Raw genomic sequence first — 24,656 nt, forward strand, 5'->3', positions numbered from 1 at the left:
CTGTACTTACTACCAGGTTAATTTTCTTATAGAACCTGGATTTGAGACTGGCAATAGCATCAGGGTTGAAAGCAAGGGAGCCAGGCATGAGAGTAGGAGGATGAATAGTAGGAGGGCAAGGAATAGGAGAAACAGTCAGAACAGGAGTAGTAGGGAAAGCAATACAACTAATCTATGAACTAGGTTTAGGTGTAGATTCTACACAAAGGGAATGCTTCTCGGCTCTAGAAGCCGCTTTTCTCTTCCTATCTCTCTCTAATTTGTTTAGGTGAGACTTCAAAATCTTCCATTGTTTAATATCCCGTGAGGAGCCCTCCTTACAAGTTTTCTCTATACTATACTCTTGTCCCCTACATTTGCTACAGATCAAATGAGGATCATAACAAAACTTTCCAAAACTTGCTGGCTACCAAAACAAAGTAATTGTACTTCACCAAAATCTGCGAAGACAACTGAATAAACAATCAAAAAAGCTGCTGTAAATGGCGCTGATGCTTGCACCAGAGACAGCAGAAACAAACTGAGCCTACCTGCCGGTTTGTTTCCTGTGTTCTGCGATAGTAGGCAGGGCCTGCCACCTACACAAAACAATAGAAGCGCTACAGTGAATTTTTTAAAAAGTTGCCATGTGATTAGAAACATTGGCTATGTAATTACTTGGTTAGTTGTTTATATGAAAATATAAATACATAAAAATAAATTAATTAATAAATAAGCACAGGAAAGTGTGGTTGAATGTATTTTTCAATAAGGGAAATCTAACCAAGAACTGGAAGGCACTGGCATGGAGGTTATGGCTTGAGTACATTGGTTATTTTGTTACTATTTATGAAATATTATGATGCACTGGTGAGTTTTAAAAAGCATCTCCAAATCAATTATGCATAGAAGATACTATTTTTAATATTCATGATACAGGCAGTCCCCGCTTACTGGCAGCGTCGGTTAGCGGCGTTTTGGTGCCTGTCTAACGACGCTGTAAATAAAGCAAATTTTAGCGCCGGTAACCTGTTTATCGGTGCTGGTAAGTGGTTTACTGGCGTCAGTAAGTGGTTTATTGGCACCAATAACCAGCTATCTGCACCGATATCTGGTTAGTGGCGCCATTAAGCGGTTTATCAGTGCTATTATCGCCAATTTTCAGTTAGCAGTGCTCAGTTGGGAATTGAACCCCCACTGTTAACTGGGGATTGCCTCTAAATTGTTCAGTAACACCACTGAGTCGAGTCACATTTCTTGAAGACCTTGTAAATTTAAATGATACTACTTTAAGCAGTCAACTAAAACATCTTATGTTAAACATTAATTTTTACTATTAAGTTATTCATCAGGTCGGGCAAACATTTTCTGACAAAAATACCCTAATAATGTGTGACTCACAGTCTTATAAATTGTATACACACAAAAATTTCAGGATTAATCCATACACTGCAAGTGAAATCTTAAGCTGTCCTGAATTTAAAACCTCATCTACACACTCTTCATTATTAGCGCTGAACAGAGGAGTTCCTTACCAGCTCTAAGTTGTCTACCATTTTCTAGGACAGAAAATTATGCTTACATTCTAGAAAAATAAACAATTGTGGTAAACTGACAGTTCTAAGGAATAATGTTTTTGGTGATTAAATTTGCCAATCACAGGTTAAACTTACTAATATTCTAAACACTTCAAATATAACTAATAGTTTTATAATGGTACCTTTGACAAAGGAACAGCATTTTCAGTGACACAGGCCTATACACTCACCTTATATCATGTCCTTCATGACTCAAGTATTTATTAAGTCTACCAGTTATGACATCTGGATCATAAAATAAACCTTCTGTTTTTCTGCATAGATCAACATGGGCAGTATTGCTCAGTGCATGAACACCTGCAAAACAATATAAATATCAATAAAATATTTCTTAACTTGCATACAGTTTTTACATGCTAAATAAGGTGCAGACAACTGCAAAATGCTGATACTGGAATAAACCAAAGCTTAGCTTATGCTAGACTATCTCAAAATCCTAGTTTTACATTGAAATTTACTTAGTCTACCCTTTGCAAACAAACACAAAGTCCAAAAAATCTACAGAAGCTACTGAAGTGACAGCAGTAGAATATAAGTCCCATAAAAACATACCTACTTGAAATACACAAGTAAATACTGTACTTCAGCAGACATAATACAGGAACTCGTATTCATGATCAAAATATGTACACTGATGTATCATTGCACACATACAAGCAATCTGAAGGCACTGTCTATATTCATTGAACTGAATGTATTCAAAAGTTATGAATACTGTGTACATGTAACAATAAAATGGTACAAAGATCATCGTAACAAAAAACAGATTAAAGAAAAAGCAGCTGCACATTAGGCTACCCTTTCCACTTTCTACCACATGCATTTTCTCTGGTGAGCATGTAAGGGACCGCATTGGCGGTCTTACAGGCGCACGTGTGAATCATCCATCGGACAAAACAAGGCGACAAAGCATCCCACTCTCTCTCTCCCTCCTGTGCATCAGTTACCATCGCTCGAAGGAATGCAACTTCTACCATACAATATTCCTGTTTATTTCTCTCTAACCATTGTTGTCTCGATTCATGTACAATCACCACTACTTGCATTCCGATCATGTACTCATAATGTTCCACCAAATCTTCTGTGTCAAACTGTTTGTATGTTTCTGTTTGCGAAGACGCCAAACATCTCGCCATTTCACATATATTATACTACTGCATTGTATTCATTAATCTGTCTCGAATCTCATGCAAATGTCCATATGTGGAATTTCCAGGCCTTTCCATTATATGGTTTATCATTGTACATTTATTATGTCTCTCACAATCACCATCTGTTTGTCTGTCTACAAGCACAGAAGTCCGAAACATAATCTCTGTTTTCTCTTGTGTATGTGTAGAAACTACTTTGCGGTTCACACCAGCCAATAACAACTTCGAAGATTCTGTACATTCATTCAGTAAGGAACTACCAATAAACTTCTTCTATCCATCTACTTCCCCCATCCCCCACCAGGGGACTAATAGGTACGTACAAACACTCATAGTCGGCAGTCCACTTCTATCCACTTTGAATGTGGGGAGGTAGGGAGAGCAACTTATATAACGGAGAGGTAAGTATTCAAAAAATAAATCTTAAATTAAGTATTTATATTTTTTAAATGAACCTTACCTCTCCATTATATAGCTGATTCCCACATCTGAAACAGGTGGTGGGCAAAGTGAAGATCAGCCAACCCTTAAAGGTTACTTAGTAACAAAATATGTATACAAAACAAGTGCTTGCTTTAACCAGTGAATTCAATCCATAGGCCATTAATGCCGCCTTGGGAGGATTGTCACTCAGATACGAGATCCTCATCATGAAGATAGCTGAGGTCTCTTTGGAGGATGACCCCTTGAGCACAAGGAAGCGTAGGGTTACTGTGCCAAAACCCTGCAGAGCCAATGATGGATAACTGACAAGTACATATGTACAAAAAGGTATGCTTCTAATACTCAAAACTGAGTACCTCCAAGCTTTCCAAAAACCACAACCAGGTTTAAAAGGCAGTAGACTAAAAAAAGACTACCTATCAATTTAGGACATAATATCCCCTGCATAAATCAGAGGAGTAATGTTCTGCAATAATTACATTTAATCTCCGCACCATGAAGATAAGCCAAAGCAAGTAAAAGATTACCATGCCACTGAGTGACTTCCATTTCTTATCCAAGGATAAGTTTTCAAATTTAAAAGTTGTAGCCATTGCTCATATTTCCAGTGGTTTACCTTCCATTAAGGATAGAAATTAGCATGAAAGTCCTTGACCAAAGACCTAATGAAAAGGACATTGCATTTCTACTCTTAGGAAACTCCGGTTTTCATATCACTCAAGACAGAACCTTTGCATCAGGTTTAATTCTTTTAGCACAATTCCAACAATCCTTCCAGACAGTACTGGACCCCCAAGGAGTCAAGTTCCACAAGCCCTAGTGACTCCAGGCTAGGTAAAGCTACTACTGTAGGTAAGGGCCTTGCCCAAATCTGTACTTAGCCCAAAATAAGGCAAAGATAATTGCCCTGTCTTTAGCAAGGCCTATCTCATCTACCTAAGAAGGAGAGAGAGAGAGAGAGAGAGAGAGAGAGAGAGAGAGAGAGAGAGAGAGAGAGAGAGAGAGAGAGAGAGAGAGAGAGAGAGAGTTTATCAGTTATCATTCAGAATATATACAGTATATACACTATATATATATACATATACATATATACTATATATATATATACTATATATATTATACTACAGTATAGTGTATATATATATATATATATATATATATATATATATATATATATATATATATATATATATATATATATATATATATATATATATATATATATATATATATATACATATATCTGGGGGTTCAGAGTCTCTGGCTCTGCGCTGCTAACTGAAAATCGTAATAGCACAAAAACCCCACTTAATGGTGCCATTAACCGAATATCGACTTCATTAACCCTTAAGGGGAGGGCTAAATATAAATCAAGCACACCCCTACACCAGGAAAACTTTAAGGTTGGCCAATTTAAGAAAAAAACACATCAATGGAAAGAGGATAAGATAAGTATACCTTAGTTTTACAGACCACTGGAGCTGATTAACAGCTCTCCTGAGGGCTGGCCCGAAGGATTAGACATTTTACGTGGCTAAGAACCATTTGGTTACTTAGTTTATTATGGAATCGAACCACATTAAAGAAATGAATTTCTATCACCAAAATAAATTCCCTCTAACTCTTCATCAGCCAGGGAAGTCGGTCCATCGAATGACAGTCTAAAGCTCTGCCGGTCGGCCAACAAGGGCTTAATGGAAAAGGGAAGATATAAAAATGCCATTGTACAAAACAGTTCTAAAAATTTTTCCGCAACTTTCACGGGAAGTTGAAAGTGGCTATTTACAACCTTGTGTGGGGCCTCTTTTACAAGACACTCGTAAAAATATGTGAATTCTACCAAAGCCATGCATGTTTTTCTAATAATTTATTTTATTTTATTTTGTAAAATCATAATTACAGCTCACACAATATCATAACAGATTTGAACTAAAATTAGTAACAAATTCCGAGTGTATTTGTTGTAAAACATTTACGAGATTTAATAAGATGGGGAGATGCAGTAACTTTTGGTGAGGTATACATGTTTTTTCTAATATTCCTTTGCACTTTTCTTTGCAAAATTACAATTACAGCTGACATACTATTTAAAAGATAAGAACTAAAACCAACAGCAATCCCTGGGTATATTTAAGAGCAAATAAATAAAAAGACGTCCTGGAGTGGCTGAGAGGGAATACATTCCCCTCTGAAATCTCAAGGCATACTGATTGATGTCTCTCCCGTGGTGAGCTAAATAGTTGCCATAAGCCATTTATGGCCCACTGAAGTGCTATGAACATTTTTCCCGCTAAATTCATCCAAACCAAATGGCACATAATATTAATACTCATATGAGGATTCCTGTCCATCACCCAAAACCTGTTATAGATACTCATATGAGGATTCCCGTCCACTAAGGGTTAACTGGAGATCAGCGCTGGAATCCCCACTTAACAGCTCCATTAACCGGAGATTGGCGCCAAAATCCCCACATAACAGCTCTGTTAGCCAGAGGATGGCGCCGAAAATCTGGTTAACAAAGTCACTAGCCAAGCGCCATAACACCAAAACGCCATTAACTGATGCTGCTGGTAAGCGGGGACTGCCTGTGTGTGCATCACCAACTTACAGCGACAGTGACTTACGGCAGATTCGATCTTACAGCGCCTTTTCAGCACCATTAATGGCGTTTTGCGACACTATAACCTGATGTTGCATCAAGTTACGGTGCTAACGGCAAGAATAGGCATCAAGTTAATGGCGCTGTAAATTGATGCAGCATCAATTTATGGCACCAAACATCAAGTTACTGCACTGTAAGCAATGTTAAAGTACCGATAATGGCGAAAAACCAACTTACGGCTCTGTGCTAGAATGGAACCCCACTGTAAGTCAGTGACACTGTATACAGGCAGCCCCAGTTAACGGTGGCCTCGGTTAGCGGCGATCTGGTTTTACAGCACTTGTCTAGTGACGAAAATCAGCAATTTTCGGCGCCGAAAATCATTGATTTCTGCTTAACAGCGCCGATAATTGGGTACTGGCACCAATACATGCGTAACAGAGGCACCGATAACCGAAAATCGGCGCTTTTTGCCACTGTTAAACCCTGAAAATTGCCAAAAAAGCGCCGAATTCGCCAATTTTCAGTTTTCATCATTCTTAGAACAGAACCCCACTGATAACCGGGGACTGCCTCTATATATACGGTATGTATATACGAGCGGTCCCGGATTTAACGAGTCCGGCTTCGCGGCGTTCGAGTTACAAAGCTTTTCAAATATATTCATCAGAAATTATTTCTCGGTTTATGACGCATGTTCAAGGGTTACGATGCCGATCCGACGCCGATCTGGCGGAAGAAATATGGCTACAAAACAGCAGATTAATCAAAACTTGGAGGTTTTTTAATGAAAAACTCAATAAAAATGCAGTTTACATCATTTTCAACACACCCAAAGCATTTAAGGTAGGTTTTCTTAGGATTTTTATGATTTTCGATGATTTTGGCTTATAATGATTTTGACATGATGCAACGTAAGGAGCGGAACCCAAGTCGTAAACCGAGGACTTACTACTGTATATATATATATATATATATATATATATATATATATATATATATATATAATATATATATATATATATATATATATATATAAATATATATATATATATATATATATATATATCTCTATATATATATATATATAATAATATATAAAAAATATGTCCTATAAGCCAAGGCAGTTAAGAATTATTCCTGCCGAATACAAATTCCTTATGCCACTAATACAGGGCCCGGTGCCATACCAGACCAAACAGAGGAAGGGGCCAACGGACACAGACCCACACCGCTTTCTGACATGTCCAAGTTCCTTGTCACTCCAAGCCACGAGGGAGTGAAACAGGACTTGCTAAGGACAAGGCAATAAAAAGCCGGGGCGGTGACCCTTCTCACAACGCGGGAAACGACCCAAACTTACCTAATTTCTCAGGAGGGTAAAAATACAACCTAATATGTAATGATCACAATAAAAAATTACTCCATCCTATCAAATCTAGAGCCCTGAATCGATGGAAAGCTCGTTTGGAGTAACAGATCGAAGAGAAGTAGCAGAGGACCTAACCAGTTACTAAATGGGAAAGCAGACAAGACATGCATCCCTTTAACTTAAATCTTACTAGTATTATCCTCTATATTTATTTCTATAACCTAACTAGCTCTCTTCGTTCACGATCAATTACTGCATTTCATTCAATTACGATCCGTATAGTTATCCAATCATAACTTTGCCCTCAGCAAAACATCATGAGGGTAATACAACTGGAATAATGCCTAATACAGCGTCCCTTGCCTACAGGATCATACCGAACGAATATTAAAAAAATAAAAGAACAAACCAACAGAAAAACCCAAGTGCGTCTGCCGAACTCCTACTGAACCCAGCGACAGAAGTAGACTGCCAACTATGAGTGTTTGTACCTATTAGACCCCTGGTAGGAGATGGGGAAAGTAGATGGATAGTAGAAGGATATTCATAGAAAACCGAGTGTTCTCGTCTTTTGTTTCAATCCGTCAAACTCCCGCTGGCATGGAAGTAAAAGCTATATAATGGAGGTTCATTTCAAAAACAGCACATATCAAAGATCAAAATTTATGGTGCCTAACAAGTTTCATGTCCCATCTCTCATTCACACTACTAAACACAAGATATACATGAATTTTTCACAACCTCATGACACAATTTTAGCCATCAGCCAACAATTATTTTGTACAGTCCATATAAACTGTAAGTCCACATTTTCTACACATTCCAAATTAGGCTAAGCCTTATAAAGAAACTCATTATTCTCAATCCTAGAGCAAGCCAATGGTATTTGCAAACAGCCAAAACAAAAGCCTTTTACAAATATCATCAATTTTACCTTTGTCAGTTCGACTAGAAAAATACAAGTGAGGAGTGTTTGCTGGGTACAGTGAAAGAAGTCCTTCCTCTAGTAGTCCCTGCACACTACGTGGTAGCTTTCTCAACTCTTCATTGGGCTGCCTTTGAACACCTCTGTAAAAAAAAAAAAAAAATCCATATAGTGTAGTACAAGCAGTTTTTAGTTTGGTACACCTGACTTGACTATAAATGTACAGTACAGCTGATCTCTCACAAAAGTATAATCAATTTACATGGTTTCAGTTTTATGAGGTAGGAAAACATTAACCAGAGGAAAACATCAAATATATAAAATGTAACGGAAATTCCGCACTTAAAAAGTCTTAAAATTCTATTGGAAATTTTACATGCAACCAGGTGATCCATCTTTTGTGCTTGCAATGTTAGTCATATGACAGTATTCTCAGAACTAAGTATTGCATCAAAAAACACAATATACACCACCATTTATATGTTCTACAGTTTATAGCATCTTTTTAAATGTGGCCCTAAGTAGTAATGCTGGCAATCCTATCCAAGCCAAAGAAAATCTAAGAAGCACCTACTTTAAGTGAGAGAATTCAGATTTTTAATTTCACTGTTAAAGAGCAGAAAAAACTGCGCTACTTTATCACTAAAGCCACTAAAGTTACATCAAAATTACATGATAAATGTACTGTGAACCCAGAGAATGCATTAAATATTTGGAGAGAAGACATACACAAAAAACAAGCTCTGGAGGATATATGCATGTTACATTAGAGAGCATGGAATCTTTGCAAAGCCTTCAGCAAAAAACAGCTTGGAGTCAGCAAAGCTAACCCATTTACTGCAAGTAAAGCATGACTGTAAACATTCAGGAATCTGGTCACTTACAAATGTACAAGCTCCATCTGCTAATAAGAATTCTATAGTAATAAAAAAGGATTATTTTGGAAGAACAAGCACTCACAAAAGTGCAAAGCAGGCTAAAAGATGTAGGCATGAAAAGATAGAATAACAATGGCACTCTGTGCTAATATTACAGGTCACAGGATTAAGGCAGTGGTCATTTACAAAGCAAGGAATTCCTAGGTGCTTAAAAACACAATAGGAAAGTGTGACTTACAGAATTCTTTTTTCTCAATAATTCAACTTCTAAAGTACAAGAAATAATTTATGCAAAAAGGTTGATTAATGTTATACTTTTAACAGGCAGTGCGCCTGATCATTCTAATGGTAACCTATATGAAGATAAAATGCTGAGGTTATATTTTTATCTTCCAATACAACTTCATTTCAACGGCTTCTTTACCAGGGTATGATTTGGTGTGTCAAGGTTAACAACACTGACCTGGTGTCCAATAGCATTAAAAACACAACTGATGCTGAACATAATATTTTTTGTTAAGTATTCCCTGCTTACCCAAAGCAGAGGACCCTTATGATGTATCATCACAGGAACAACAGCCTTACAATGTCCATCAGACTTGTGCATTCCATTTTGCTTCGTCACACTATGTAGGTACAGTACAGTAATGTATTTTCTGAAATTTTTAAAATCACTAATAATTTTTTTTTTCACCAGGCAAATAAAGAAATATGGTGAGTACAATACGATATATTCCTGTTATAAAAGAGAGAGAGAGAGAGAGAGAGAGAGAGAGAGAGAGAGAGAGAGAGAGAGAGAGAGAGAGAGAGAGAGAGGAACATTCACAAACAACAATGTACCGGTACTGTACTGTAGAGGCTTTTATAAGATTACAGTACAGTACCCTATTGCATTATTATAACTACCAAATTCTGTTTTGATACTTATTTTATTTAAGTTTTCATTGGTTTAATTTTAAAAATACAGGGTATCCTGGGTACTTATATACATTAAAAACTTATTACAGTAAATACAGTTAATATATATGTGGTTCTTAGTTATTGGGGTGAGGACCAATTACCTATGTATATGAGGGGCCAACTGTACAGTACATAAATTGTGAGTAAGAGATCTAAGCTACTTCCACTTCCATAATGCAATACAAAATGACAAAAGCAATAAAGTACACAAATAAAAATTTGCCAACCTGAACCTTGTACCACAGTAGCTAATGTAGAGCAGAAACCTTCGCATGAAGGAGAATAATAAGAGTCCTTTAAAGAAAGTATGCGCATACCAATTGCAAGATGGTCCTTCAAACAGATTCCTTACTGGAACTCTGACACTGTCTTAAACTGGCCTAATGCAGCACTGAAAAAAAAAAACCTTCATTAGTACACCCTCAGGAAAACAGACCCGTTATTAGTGAATCTTGCTACAATAGAGATTATGTCGGCTATCTTGCAAATCAGCACACTACAAAACTTTCTTAATTAGCCTGCAGCTGATGGTTAGAAATAAGCGCACTTACTATGCAGAATGTATGTAAGAAGCAAACTGACTGACATTAATGGTGTATGAGTCGGATGAGAAGGTTTTCTTGAAGGTTATCACAGGCTCTTCAAGACCACTTTGTCTTGAGTACAGTCAGTGATCACTAATTTTGTCTGAGGTATCATCATGAAAACTGATTCTGCAGCATGAGTAATTGTACAACTAATCATCTATGGAGGGGAGGGGTTGAAATATTCTCTAGAAAAATTTGGAGACGGAATACACCGCTGCAGAACAGACTTTGGAATTGCCTCCTGGTTTTATATGTGGGTGTCATGCGTAATAAAATTTATATGTACAATGGCATATATGGGTTTTGGCATAAATTCAGACAAATTTTATATCTAACTTTTATTCTTTAAATGTCTCATTTAGTACTTAACAAGAACTTATTATAGGAAGCTGGTACTAACAAAAGGCCAACTGTAGTTAGGCTTAAAAATTTTATCTGAAAACAGGAAGTGAAAATGAAGAAAATGTTGAGTTATTGATGCATGAGGGAGAGACAAGAGGTTTTCAAATCTTTCCCAAAAAGCTATGCAGGCATAACTCTTTATCTTTCCTGACCTATCAGGTCTCTGGAGGGCTGCCAACTAAGGGGGACCTGGGTAGCCCATATGAACCAACAGTCTTCATATATCTTGACTTGGCTTCCTGACCTAAAGCCTCAGTTCTTGAATAACCACCATTTAATCTTGCTGAGGTGACCCTATGAGCAGTAATGCTTGATGGAATAATTTATTCACTGCGAGGATGTGGCTGATTGTGATATGCAATGGGAAGCTGTCACAATTGTATTTCACCATTGCTTGGCTTTTCCTTGGTGCTAATAGCTATTTTTTTTCATTCCCACCTAAAAATTTCACTAAACTGTTTGACAGTTACAGATGGGGGCACCCAAACACATGCAGTTAATGTGGTTTGCCACAATAATAGTAGCCAATAATAGGTTTCTCTGTCAGAAAATAGGCTACAGGTTTCAACTAGGCTATGCTTCATGGTTTTAGTGAGGCATTAATTTTCAGTTCTGTTACAAGGTTAATTTACCATCCTGTTACCCAAAATGCATTCCTTTGTAATGACATAAGCTTCAAAGGTTTAATATATAATTTCTTGCTAGCAGAGAATTCAAAAACACCAACAGTCATAGAGGGCAACAACACTAAGCCAATACTGTTCTTTTAACACTGGAGTGAAATCTTATGAGATCATTATCTGTATGGAGTAAGATGACAGTTATTTTGCCATTTCTCCTCATGACGTGAGGGGGAATGGTATTAATATACACTTTACTTACTATTTACTTAATATGGCTTTAGGCTCTTTCTAAGTCTCATTTTCACACGAGTTCCTAACCCTCCACTACCTCTTGAGGCTACTTTTGTACAGATAGTACATGCACATTTCTTTTGAAGAGTTTGTAATTCCAAGTATTAGGTGATCAATTTATAACTTTTTTATCCAAATAAAATTTTGCAAATACTGTGCTGCACTTATAGTTTCAGATTACTACTTAGGCCTACAGTTTTTAGTTTAACAATTGCTGCCCTGTGCTTAACACCTACTGACAGCAAATGCAATACTGGTACTATGTTTATTGCTCAAAATCAACACTTAAATTGTTTTTAAAAAACTGTAAGATAGGCTGCTCCCTCTGTCTGTGCAACACCTCAACTCTCAAAAGCTGTTGGTTTTAGACGTGAAGTCAGTGGCTGTGATTGGCAGAGGAGGAACAAATAAGTGCACTGAATTCTGATGGAAGCAACAAGAGTAGGCTTTACATTCATCCAAATACTGCAAGCACAGTACACTGTCTACGATTATGCTGCAGCATTTTACCTCACAAACTGAAGGCAAGCAAAGGTGCCCAAAGTTAGTTTAGGATGAATCCAGATATTGTATTTCAATCCATGGTTTATGGCATTTCCCTTGCCATATCTTCATGCTTTACAATTTCTTTTCTGATTGTTTCAGATTACACACATGAGCCATGTGTTTCTGACTTGGCCTAATTAACTTATCATGTGATTTATGCACTTTTTACTCTTCCTGTCAGCAGACTTCACTCAATTTTGGCTTAACTCTAGGCTACAAGGAGAACCCAGTTTTTCACTGGGATATACCATAAGGCTAGCTAAATGTCACACCTAGTAGCTACATGCTGGCCTAGGGGAAGAAGAGATCCTTCCCCCCACCCCCCCAAAAAACAGGTGTTTCCCACCAATAGGCCCTAACAGTCTAGGCTAGACAAAGTAGCGTATAGATGAAAAAATCTTCTTCCAGCATTTATTCAAGAATTTATTTTCATTGACCTAAAATTACTAGCTTACTAAGACTGCCGGCATAACCGGACCGGAGTCTGGTCTATGCCTAAGCTATTTCTGACGATGACAATCCACTTGGGCTACGCCTCCATCATTTACACGGCCTTGACTCGCTCGCTGGACAGTCTACACTAAAAATGTAAAATTATTTAACCCTACTGACTCTCACTTATGTTTCGCTACTTTGCGATAATGGAAGCCGGAGCTACGTGCAAAAAATTACTGCCGGAAACCATGCCACTTCCCTTTACCTGAACGGCTAAATATTGCGAATGTTGTGGCGCGGGTCTCACATGTAACTTGGCGCCATTAAAAGCTCACACTGTCATTGGTTCAAGGGAGGTTCCGGCATTGGTAGATAGCATGGGAAGACATAAAAACCTAAAATTATCTTCGAGACTCCGTCGTCTGCTACGTGACGTAACGTGGTGGTGTTTACGAGGATGCGTTTATTTCGTACGTTTCCCACATTATCAGGATCATACACATCTGTTTTTTCTATAACCTAAATACTCCCTGATTTTTTATTTTATTTATATGACCATAAAAAATTCCACCAAAAAACTTGACAACTTACAAAAGTATAATTCATATTCCCCAGCCATTAGTTTGTACACTCCATTCAAACTAAAACTGGCCAATATATTTGCGAGTTTCAAAACCTGTAGATTTCAAGTATTTCTCACATTTCTTGCTGCCCTTGGATTTTCATGAACGGAGCTGGTAATCACATATTCGATCTAATACGCTGGCTTATGACAGATTTTCTAACGGTATTAGCAGCAATAATGTATAGCAGGACTGGCCCCGAAAAACACGTAAAACTACTGTGTAGGAAAACCTGCAATAGAATTTTGATATTTCTCGTACTAGCACGGCGAGTGGATTCGATTACCTTGAGAAGCAGTTTTTCGCATTTCACACTCGATCAAGGTGTTCTGTCTCATTTGGTACGGTGAAATGAGCCAACAAGAACTTATATGAAAACAGCATTGACAAAACTATTTAATTATTTCAGTTTTTCTATATATCTCCCTAATAATATAATTAAGAATTAACATTCTCTCAGAAAGGGAAGCAGAAAGAGAGAGAGAGAGAGTGAGATCACTGTGCAGTGGTAGAATTTTGTTATTATTGACAAAATAACTGACAGCATTAAAACGAGTCGCCAAGTTTCAGAAGATCGAATAGAAATACAATTTAGGCCAAAGGCCAAGCGCTGGTACCTATGTGGTCATTCACCGCTGAAACGGAAATCGACAGTAAAAAGGTTTGAAAGGTGTAACATGAAGAAAACCTCGCGGCTGCACTGTGAATCAGTTATTAGGAGAGGGTGAAAAGTAAGATGGGAGAAGGACCTTAGTGATGCCTACAGTGCACCGCACTCCGTTACTATCTTCATCCATCGGAATTCAACCTACCCATAGACAAAACCTGGGGCGTTATTCTCCTGAACTGCAATCTTGCGCACTGTCACCACATTTTCTTACACACGAGATACATACGTACATATGTATGTAAATTGGACATACTTATATGTTTACATAGTATGGAAATTGTAAGCCATGTTGTGCCGAGACCTTGATCTTCTTCCAGATTACATAAAGCATTCATGGATCATTCCCTTACATAGGAAGTCTGTTCTGCCTCAGTTCCACGTATATAATCCTGTCATCACCGACGCACGGAAGTCTTTTTGCATAAAATCTCTCCATTAGGAAAAGCAAAATGGTATTCAGTGAAATAAATACAGAGCAAATATTGGGCAAGAACGTTTCGTATTGTTTTCAGAGTTCTGTTCAGTCACTTATTTGATTACTCGGGATTTACCGTTGATATATGCTCATGGGAAGACAGTCAGTAATGAAATAATGCAAGACCACATGAAAGAATTATAGCTACAAGTTTTATTTTTACAGCAGTAGGATAAATATTCAGCAAAATATTTTTGCAGCAAATCTAAAAATATAAAACAAATCATACATCATAAAGTAAAATGCATATGCCACTTGGTAATGCCTCTGGTTACAATACATACAGCAGACATGTTGATGTTTCATGAACGATATTACAATCTGCACACATACTGTATCTTCGAAGACGGACAACGAGAATGAATGACGGAATTATGAGAAATGATGAATATCCAACCAGGTGAATGCACAGAATAAGAGATCAATTAAGTAGCCTGGGAAAAATGAAATGATTGATTATGTAATATCAGCGAATGAACAGATGAGAGGAATGAATCATTGCACCCTCAGAGCTACGAGAGAGAGAGAGAGAGAGAGAGAGAGAGAGAGAGAGAGAGAGTAACTGTAGTCCCTTACGTTTTCCCGTTTTGCACTCCGGCACCTGAAGAAAAAAGGGTCTTTCTCCCACCACAAATGACCTTCAGTAATTGTGACACTGAAGCAAGAAGAAGAAGAAGAAGAAGAAGAAGAAGAAGAAGCATCAACATCACTTGACGTAACAAGTGTTGCCGCGGCGGAGGCAGTCCATCGGAGGTTGTCCTTCAACTATGACACTTCCGACCTCGTCCAGTAGCTGTCCTGACCTGTCTGCACCCAACGCATGCGCAATGCCAGCCCTGCGTATGAGATAAAACGTTAGGCGAGCCACAGACCTGAAGTCACACGGAAATATGTTAGATGTTGACAACTGGTTTTTAAGTAAACTGCACTTGTACTGATAAAATCAATATGACTAAACGATCAAAACTGCAATTACCAATTACTAGAATAAGCATAACTAGTAATTTATTTTTACAATTAGTATAAGGAAAGCAAATTAATGGCTGCATGTTTTTAAAATGTAGACAAACGAATGTCTATATGTTTCAATATGTAGGCAAATTATTGTTTATTAATGAAAATTATGAGTCAAATTAATATCTGGTGATGCGAATTATGAGTCAGTATATGATAAATTGTAATAAAAACACTATGATACTGAGGATGAGATGGTAATACAAAAAATGGCAATAAATGTATATACTGAAGCTTGTTAAAGCTTGAGGCTTTATACAGAGGATATAAAAGATCATCATTAATGCCATAAAAAAATACTCCTCTATGAGTGAATGCAGGTTGTGCCATAATTAACTGAAATTTTTCCTATCATTCACCAAGAGAAATTACAGCTAGCTCAGTTATTTGTGTGATGTTAGGACTGCGTGTTTAAAACAAAATTATATCGAACCAAGAACTCTATATTAGATATTTTTATTTGACTAAAAATGAAGATATTAGAATTTTCCCTAATTCATCGACAGAAAATTTTAATTTCTAGTACATAAGAAAAACACTGGCCCCCCACCCCCACCACCGCCTTTATTTTACTCTTTCATATAAGCAGAACTTGATCTTAACTTATTAAATAAAAAAAAAATTTTAAAACACCAGATTCCAATGACAACTTATCAGTAATCGTATGCAGACAAACCTAATGACTTTCTTCGAGGAATTTTACTCCCTCCTCGTTATTAACGTTGAGCCCCGACGCTTGTTAAACTTTACTATAATCTATATTGTACATACAGGTACGGCTTGTTGAGCGGAGCAACAACCTTGTTGGTATAAGACCTGTGTAATCTAAGAACAATGAATACTTTGTGACCAATGTATGTGAACAAAACGAACGTTAAGATTCTTTAGATATATATATATATATATATATATATATATATATATATATATATATATATATATATATATATATATATACATATCTGCATTAAAAACATGTTTTTCAAAAGTTCCACGTAAATACAAAAACAGCTCATGTATTGATTGTTTCAAAAGGTTTAGTATGTACTTAGAAACTATTAAGCAATTATCTATGCATAAAAAAACTAAATATAATCTTTACTAGCTATGAAATGTCCTCATCTGAGCATTCACTTATTTACTTTAGGAGTGCTTCGTGCAATTTTAGGAAGGCGAATTTATATGGATGAATTAGAAGTTAGAATCATATGAGTGATTAGAATATAAATTCTATACGCATGGAATCAAGGCCAAATCATAAAAAAAATAAATGTAGTGAATGACATCAACTTTAGGTTTGCAAGATAATTAGAAGAGAGTTGAAAAAAATTATATGAATCAAATTAACCTCAGAAATACGAGAGTAAGAAAAATTTCTGCATGGTTGAAATTGGCTTCAGAATCTGATGAATGAAAGAAAGCAAAAATCTTATAATAAGAATAAAATTAATAACAGAATCGGCAAAAATTATACGAAAAATCTGAAATGCCTGGAATCAGTGTCAGAGTTGAAAAAGTATTATGCGAGTTCAAATGAAGGAGACAAGAGTCAGAACTAGAGCAAGGTCACATTAAGCAATACCACTCACACTAAAAGAGCGTTTGCCGCGTTGTGCCCGAGAGAAAAGTGATCTTGGGCGTAGCTGTACAGGGAGCACCGAATGCATCCAGACTCTTCTTCTCGTTCATGCCACAGGGAATTCAAGGCGCTGACGAGGTCCTCGGTGTCATCCAAATGAACGGGTTCGACGCCGCCGTACTTCTCGTCGGCGCCTTCCAACAAACTATAGAAGGAGTAGACGAGATTGGGCATGTCAGAGAGCTCCATGAACGTCAGGTCGTCGGACCTCCTGCGACGGGCCGCTGCGGTGGTCACAATGACTTTGTAGGCCAAGTAGGCTAACAGGGCAGCTGCTCCTAATCCGCCCAAGATGAGATACGGGTCCAGAAAGACACCAGATTTGTACCCTTGGCTGTAAACTCCGTAGCCTTCATCGAAAGATCCGTAGCCACCATACCCATAGCTTATATCCTCGTGGACATAATGATCTTTGTGGCCATAAGGATCTTTATGCCCATAGTTATCTTTGTGGCTATACTGTTCCTTGTAGCCATAGTCACCGTCATGATATCCTTTGCGTCCCATAAGAGAACGTCCTCCAGCACCTTCTGTTGGAGGTCCGTTTATGATGACGTCCAATCCTTTTGCAACCAAGGGACTACTTTTAGCCAGATCGGCCTGGAAGTCCTCAATGTCCTTCCTAGACACAAACCTTTCAGCAACGCTGAGAACATGTCCGATGAACTGATGCATTGTCTTCCACGCCGTGTCCCGCACGATGTTGTTGATCACCGTCGAAAGGCTCGAACCAAAAGCTCTTCCTGGGTTCAGAGTATCAAAATGGTCGAATAGGGGCTTCATCTCGTCCGCCAAAAAAACAGCAAGCCCAGAGTCGACTTTCTTGCCGACAACGTGTAAGAAATTCACTCTGTCACCTAAATCAAGGACCTTCTTGATTAAGCCTATGGGTAATTTGTCGGAAATATCTTGTATCTGGTATTCATCCTCAAGCCAGTTTGAGTAACTAAGGGCTAGCGACTTAAATTGGGCCCATGCATCTCCTCGAATCATGTCCAAATACTGAAGAAGAGGAGATTTGGTGTGCTCTTTATTGTCCACATGTGGTAAAGTTCCGTTGTCCTTAGTCAGTGGGAGAAATGGCAGCTCTAGAATCTCGTTCAAAAGCTCATGAGATGGTGAATTCTTTTGCTTGGGAGATTCTGTTTTTCCAATGTCACTCATTCCTAGTTCGAACAGACTTCCCAGAACACTGTCACCTGCGCCTTGCTTGCCAAAAGGGCTTATGATACTGTCACTGTTTGTTGTTGTCACACTCACGACTTCTTCGGTCACTTCTGGTTCTTGTACAGTACCCAACTTTCCTCCATTATCTTTTTGAGACAACCGATTAGCGAACTGTTCATGCAAAGAACGTAGAGGGCTTGGACCTAATCGCAAGATTTCCATAGGATTTAGAGCAAATGCCCCAGACTTCATTCCAAGAAGCACCAAGGCCATCACGTGAAGTAGAACCTGCAATAAAAATACTCTGTAAGAAAATACAAACGAGAAGAGATTTCTAATTACTACCATCTATGACTAAAACGCAAGATTTGACAATAGCCGCTTATGGGATTACTCCTGATTAAAATGAAGAGATTTCCGTGACCCTAGATTGGGAACAAATCTCAACAAAATAAAAAATAATGATATTAGCAACACAGATGAACTTAGCTCTGGCAATTCATAGCTAACCAATATTTCCCAGCATTCCATGTGGAAACATACGTTGCAAGCGCATGCATATATATTAGATCTAAAGCTTGTATTAAACGAAGTACTGTAATAAACGAACTATGCTACTAGATGCAGGAAATCTCTCTCTCTCTCTCAAGTGAAAACATATATTTGATATACATTCAGAATGAAATACTGAAGTGAATGAACCACTATGTTAAATGAAAAGAAACTCTCTCTCTCTCTCTCTCTCTCTCTCTCTCCCTCTCTCTCAAGTGAAAGCTTATATCTGATATACATTCGGAATGAAATACTGAAGTGAATGAACCATTATGTTAAATGAAAAGAAACTCCCTTTCTCTCTCTCTCCATGATTTGTTACTCATTTATTTAGTTTATTTTAAAAGAGAGAGAGAGAGAGAGAGAGAGAGAGAGAGAGAGAGAGAGAGAGAGAGAGAGAGAGAGAGAGAGAGAGAGTACTGTAACAAAACAATTGCACACCAAAGTTGATTGACTGATTTAGTTTTACGAGCGGCCGTCGCAATCCAGTGTATATAGTCATAGACACCTACAATACACGCCTAAAACAAAATCATTGTAAAAAAAAAAAAATAAATAACTCATCAAATAAGCGCGTTCCCAGTCACCGTTTAACATCCTGCCCTCAACTTTATAAAATGTTGGTCACTGATGTTCGTCAAGGTGATTTTATACGAACATGTTCGTTCTCATTGTTGCCAACATGTCGGATACTTGGGTCCTGTGTCTGACAGCAAGACGGGCAAAGACACCATAAAACGGCATAACGTGACGTTAACAGAATTCATTTACAAGAAGTAAAATGCCAATACAAACTGTTAAGGGATATGGTAGGCATCCCAATGGCCCTTTTCTAGCCCAGGCCTGAAGAAGACAAGAAAAAGCAAGTTTATGACATGATCCTTCTCTGAGAAAGTTAGCAGAACTTCATAAATAGCTAGATGTTCATTGCAGTTATTCTGATGCAAGAAATTAATAGATAAGTACACGGCATATTTATATCTAGACAAGTGCATGTAATGAAAGGTCCGGGTAAGCATAAGTGATTCACAAAAAAAGAGCTATTTAAATAAATGAATAAAGATGTAATTGAATGGAAAGAATAAGTAATACTGTGATGTTAAAATCGTCCTCGAATTTCACCTAATAATAATAATAATAATAATAATAATAATAATAATAATAATAATAATAATAATAATAATAATAATAATATTTACCATCAACTCTTCCACACTTTGAAAGCTCGATTATGTCAGTGTTTTGGCTATGGCAGTTTCAGTCATATAAAACTGACACGTTTGGAAGAACGACAAACATTTTCTTCCCAAAGGACAAATGTAAAGATACCATACAACCTGAAGGACACGGCCACGGAATTTACGTCAGCCGCCACCAGTAAGTACCTCCGGCAGTGGACAGTTAGTTCTGAATCTTCTCTTTATAACTGTGCTCGTAACTTGCGGGCGTGAGCTGGGCTTCAGCGCTGCTACTCTTGAAAGACGAAAGGAGATTATAACGTTTTCTCTAGCCTTGAGTGCCTCTCTTTACCTCTTCTTCTTCGTCTTCTTCTTCTTCTTTTTCTTCTTCTTCTTCGCCATTATATTCCAAGGAATAAGGTTTCAATTTATATGTGTTAATCAGCTTTTCACAAGAAAACATCATGAAATCGGAAACAGCATTTTCATGTTATATTTTTCGTGTTGCTTAGTTTTATGAGATGAATGCCAATTTATATTTAAACAGAATTTCCTTGTCATGTAAGTAGTCATAAGAATTCCCAAGGCGTCATTAACGACTCGAATTGATTGCAAAGTATTTAGAACCACTTCACGCGCAAATATAACAAAAATTGATATATTAAATTTGCCCTCATCCGTCATTTACTATGAATCACATCTGCCAAGCTTACAGGGCGACCAGTGAGGATGACATAGTTTACCTGTAGTAGACCCTGGGGGGCCTACTGCTTCTCTTATAGCATAGGAGTGAATTGCAGCACCGTTAGGTCACGTTTCTGGTAGGATTTTTATTCTTCTGGATGACGACGCGAGACGAATTGCTATTATGCAGTGGATGTTTATAACAAATCACACTTGGTTCTATTTATCATTTTTTATTCACTTTTTCTGTTGTTGTTTTTTTTTTGAGATCCTTTACAGATTAACCTTTACCTTTAAAATCTGCTGACATTCAATTCTTGTGTCTTTCTCTGTGAGGAAATAGAGAGCTTCCAGAATATACTCCGAACGCTGAAGACGATTTCTCGAAAAATCTACACTCTTGCCTTTGTATGGATGATGGGATTTCGTGGGCGCCTCCCCGATACTATGGAGATCCTGGTCCAGAGGTCCCAATCAGGCCTCCTATTCACTTCAACACTTTCACCTCCACTTACAGTAGCCTCTGTTATGAGCAAGGACCCTTATCCAATCTAAACGAAGCAATTCCGTTTTTAACACCAAAGCTAGAGTTAACAAAGACATAAAACTGCCTGTTCCGTCGGCCTTTGAGAACGATATACTTTCAAAAACATTAGATTTTTTTACCTAATAAAATACTTCAAAATTAGCCAAAATGGGCACTGTGGCGCAGTGTTCACCTCATGTTTGCAAGGCCCACAGATTGCCCCAGGCTTAACTTACTCTCAGCCATAAATGGGTACCAGCATCTCCTGGGGTTAACGAAAGGGCGTGGGGCTAGCAACTTCATCCCAACATTGAATGAGAAATCAGAGGGATTTCCCCTTCTTATGTCACCCCATCCAAAGGGGAAGGGACACAGGTTGAAAAAATCAGCAATATCAAAGCGACTGACACAGGAAACGCAGAGGTACACCGGAACTTCCAAAGTCTGAAAGCAAATGACCCGAGGGAATATCAAACTAGTTGACATTCAGTTTCAGTACTTTCAAACAGCATTTGCGGGACAGTATGGCCTGAAGGGTAAAGCGAAAACAAGAGGGTGGAGGCGGTAATAATAATAATAATAATAATAATAATAATAATAATAATAATAATAATAATAATAAATAATAATTTAATTTACAAGCAGCCAATTATACTTTGGTGTCAAGAGACAGAAATGTGGATTTCAGTTTTGTTCAGCAACATTTTTCTATTCTTTGAAAGGAAAACGTTTAATCATTGCTCACACACACATATATATATAATATATATATATATATATATATATATATATATATATATATATATATATATATATATATATATATATATATATGTGTGTGTGTGTGTGTGTGTGTAAAAAAATAAATACATACATTAAACGATCTCTTTTCAAAGAGACATTGTTATTGAATAAAAATTGTAATCAAAACTTCCAATTCTTTAAATGTTTAAAATTACTTTTTCATGGAATGAATTTTTTGATAAAGACTTCCCCTCACTCCCTTTTAAGAGTGTTTGAATTTAAAAATTCCTATTTCTTAAGATTAATATTTTTATTTTTATCCCTTTGAAATATCCTTACTGCAAAGTTCTCAGTCACTGTGAGATAATAATTTTTGTAAAATTTTTTCCATTGTTTCTCTGAGACGAAAGATAATTTTATATTTAAAAATGAATTCTTTCGGTCATTTTAGATAAAAAAATCTTAAATTTGAATTAAAAGATAAGAAAAAGTATCCACTTCTCCTGGCTACATTTACAGCATCAAGAAGATACGTCCTACTATAATGGTCAGCCTTCTCCTAGTGACCCAGCTCGACCTGGACAGAAAAGACCGTCTCGGTTCTCAGTGCAGAACAAAGCTACCACTAAACTCTGATCACAGTGAGGTCCTCAGAAGTATCCTCATTGAAAGACACAGGAAGAATGGGAAACACTTAAAATCATTGGCAATAAAGAATGGTTATACTGTGCTTGGGAATGCTGAAATGATAATAATATTACCGATAATCGTAACTATCATCGCCATGACAATATATCTAACAACAATAACCGTAGTCGTCATCTTACTGGTATTACTAATAATAATAACAATAATACTCAAAATAATAACAATAATAACATTGATAATAATGTGAAGATACAAATCTAGTCGTCAGCTACCGACAACTGTAACTTTAGTGCCAAAATTTCCAGGTCTATCGACAGGTTAGAACTTTTCAAAGGACAAAATAAAGATTGTGCTGCTATCAACGACGTCTTCCTGATTTCAAGAGGAATGTGCACTTCGAGCCACAAAGCTGTTGCCTTTCAGTTTAGTTTCACCACAACGAAATGGACGAGTTTGGACACCCAAAAAAGTGTGAAGTATGTGTGTATATATATATATATATATATGTATATATATATATATATATATATATACATATATATATATATATAGATGTGTGTGTATGAACACTATATATATATATATATATATATATATATATATATATATTATATTTATACATACTGTATATATAACTTACCCTGGCCATCGCGACTAGAATTATCTACGACTCTGAAGTAAGCACAGTAATCCAGTAATGCTCAGTACTTCATGTTACTTTTGTTGATTATGACTCCTTATCGTTTCACATGAAATGTGAACGACCATCCAGTACGATAATAACACGGGATGTAAGACTGACAATGATCTAAGCACAACTCAGCGGCGTAGGATTTGCTCCAGTGCACAGGAGAGAAGGACACCCTCCTCGCTAGCTGCTCGTTTGCCCTGGAATGAGAAGCTGATGACTGGAAGGTCAGAAGCCCAAATGGGCGTGGAACTTAGGAGTTTAGGGCGGGGACATTGAACTAGAAAATTTCGAGTATTGCTGATAAAATACATCGGAATTAGAGAGAGCCTCCTTACTTTTTCCAGCTGCCTTTGAAGCAGAGTTGCAAAATCCTTTTAGCTGAGAAATGTGGAACAGCCGAAGAGCGATCGCGTCATAAGGGTCGCGATTATCCTTCGGGGCAATGGTAGGATGTGGGTCAGGAGTGCGCCGTAGAACTGGTTCCTTTCGGCTGCGGCGATGAAAGCCTCCGAAAGATACAGTTAATTTCGCAGTCATCTAGGAAAGTTCGCTGTTAAATTGACTCAAAAGAATGTTCTGTCGGCAGTTTATTGTTTCTCGTTATCTAGGGGGGATAACTGTCTTCGGTTTTCTTGGCTATGTTTTTTCTCTAAAGGTTTCGTCATCATGAGTTTTTAGTTTCCTGTAAAAGAAAACTATTGTGCCGGCTTTATCTGTCTGCCCTCTGATCTTAAACACTACTGAGGCTAGAGGGCTGCAAATTGGTATGTTGGTCATCCACCCTCCAATCATCAAACATAATCGTGCTTCTGGCAACGATATAGGATACGCCACCACCGGGCCGTGGTTAAAGTTTCATGGGCCGCGGCTCATACATCATTATACCGAGACCACCAAAAGATAGATCTATTTTCGGTGGCCTTGATTATGCACTGTAGCCGTTATACAGAAAACTCGGCTGCGCCGAAGAAACTTCGACGCATTTTTTACTTGTTTTAGTTTAGTATTATTTCTCACCTTAAATATTTTCTTGTCGAACACTGTACTCGCATTCATCTCCCTTTACCAGTTTAAAAACAAGTTTCTGGGAATAGTAATCTGAAATCTTCGTTTTTCCATATTTTTAAGATATATTTTTGAAGACTATAAGTTCATGCAGGTACGAATACTGTGAGAAAAAGATTAATTGCCCGTGTCAGAATCAACCATAAATTTGGGAGGTGAAAGAGAACTTTTTCCAGGATGTTCT

The 24,656-nt window shown here is 37.4% G+C and overlaps 2 protein-coding genes across 8 annotated transcripts in view; both read right to left on the bottom strand.

The window, feature by feature from the left end:
- Positions 1-13,257, bottom strand: part of LOC136851317 (tRNA pseudouridine synthase A) — a 73,694-nt gene extending 60,437 nt beyond the window's left edge. For 2 of the 6 annotated variants that reach the window (XR_010856840.1, XM_067125327.1), the window contains exons 1-4: positions 13,062-13,223; positions 10,140-10,303; positions 8,084-8,217; positions 1,748-1,874 (exon numbers count right to left, since the gene is read on the bottom strand). Coding sequence is in view for 5 of the 6 variants with exons in the window: in XM_067125327.1 (XP_066981428.1) it covers positions 1,748-1,874; positions 8,084-8,217; positions 10,140-10,186 (308 nt within the window). In the remaining variant the exon portion in view is untranslated. Of the gene's footprint in view, positions 1-1,747; positions 1,875-8,083; positions 8,218-10,139; positions 10,304-13,061 lie in introns of all 6 variants that reach the window. The other 4 variants (XM_067125330.1, XM_067125329.1, XM_067125326.1 and 1 more) reach the window with 3 other exon arrangements.
- A 1,448-nt stretch (positions 13,258-14,705) lies between these two features.
- LOC136851320 (uncharacterized) overlaps positions 14,706-24,656 on the bottom strand; it is a 43,051-nt gene continuing 33,100 nt past the window's right edge. For both annotated transcript variants that reach the window (XM_067125333.1, XM_067125334.1), the window contains 2 exons: positions 17,168-18,672; positions 14,706-15,400 (listed from right to left, as the gene is read on the bottom strand). In XM_067125333.1, coding sequence (XP_066981434.1) covers positions 15,271-15,400; positions 17,168-18,672 — 1,635 coding nt within the window. In that variant the 3' untranslated portion in view covers positions 14,706-15,270. The remainder of the gene's footprint in view (positions 15,401-17,167; positions 18,673-24,656) is intronic.

This window comes from Macrobrachium rosenbergii, chromosome 23 (assembly GCF_040412425.1).
Source record: "Macrobrachium rosenbergii isolate ZJJX-2024 chromosome 23, ASM4041242v1, whole genome shotgun sequence".
Classification (NCBI taxonomy): domain Eukaryota; kingdom Metazoa; phylum Arthropoda; class Malacostraca; order Decapoda; family Palaemonidae; genus Macrobrachium; species Macrobrachium rosenbergii.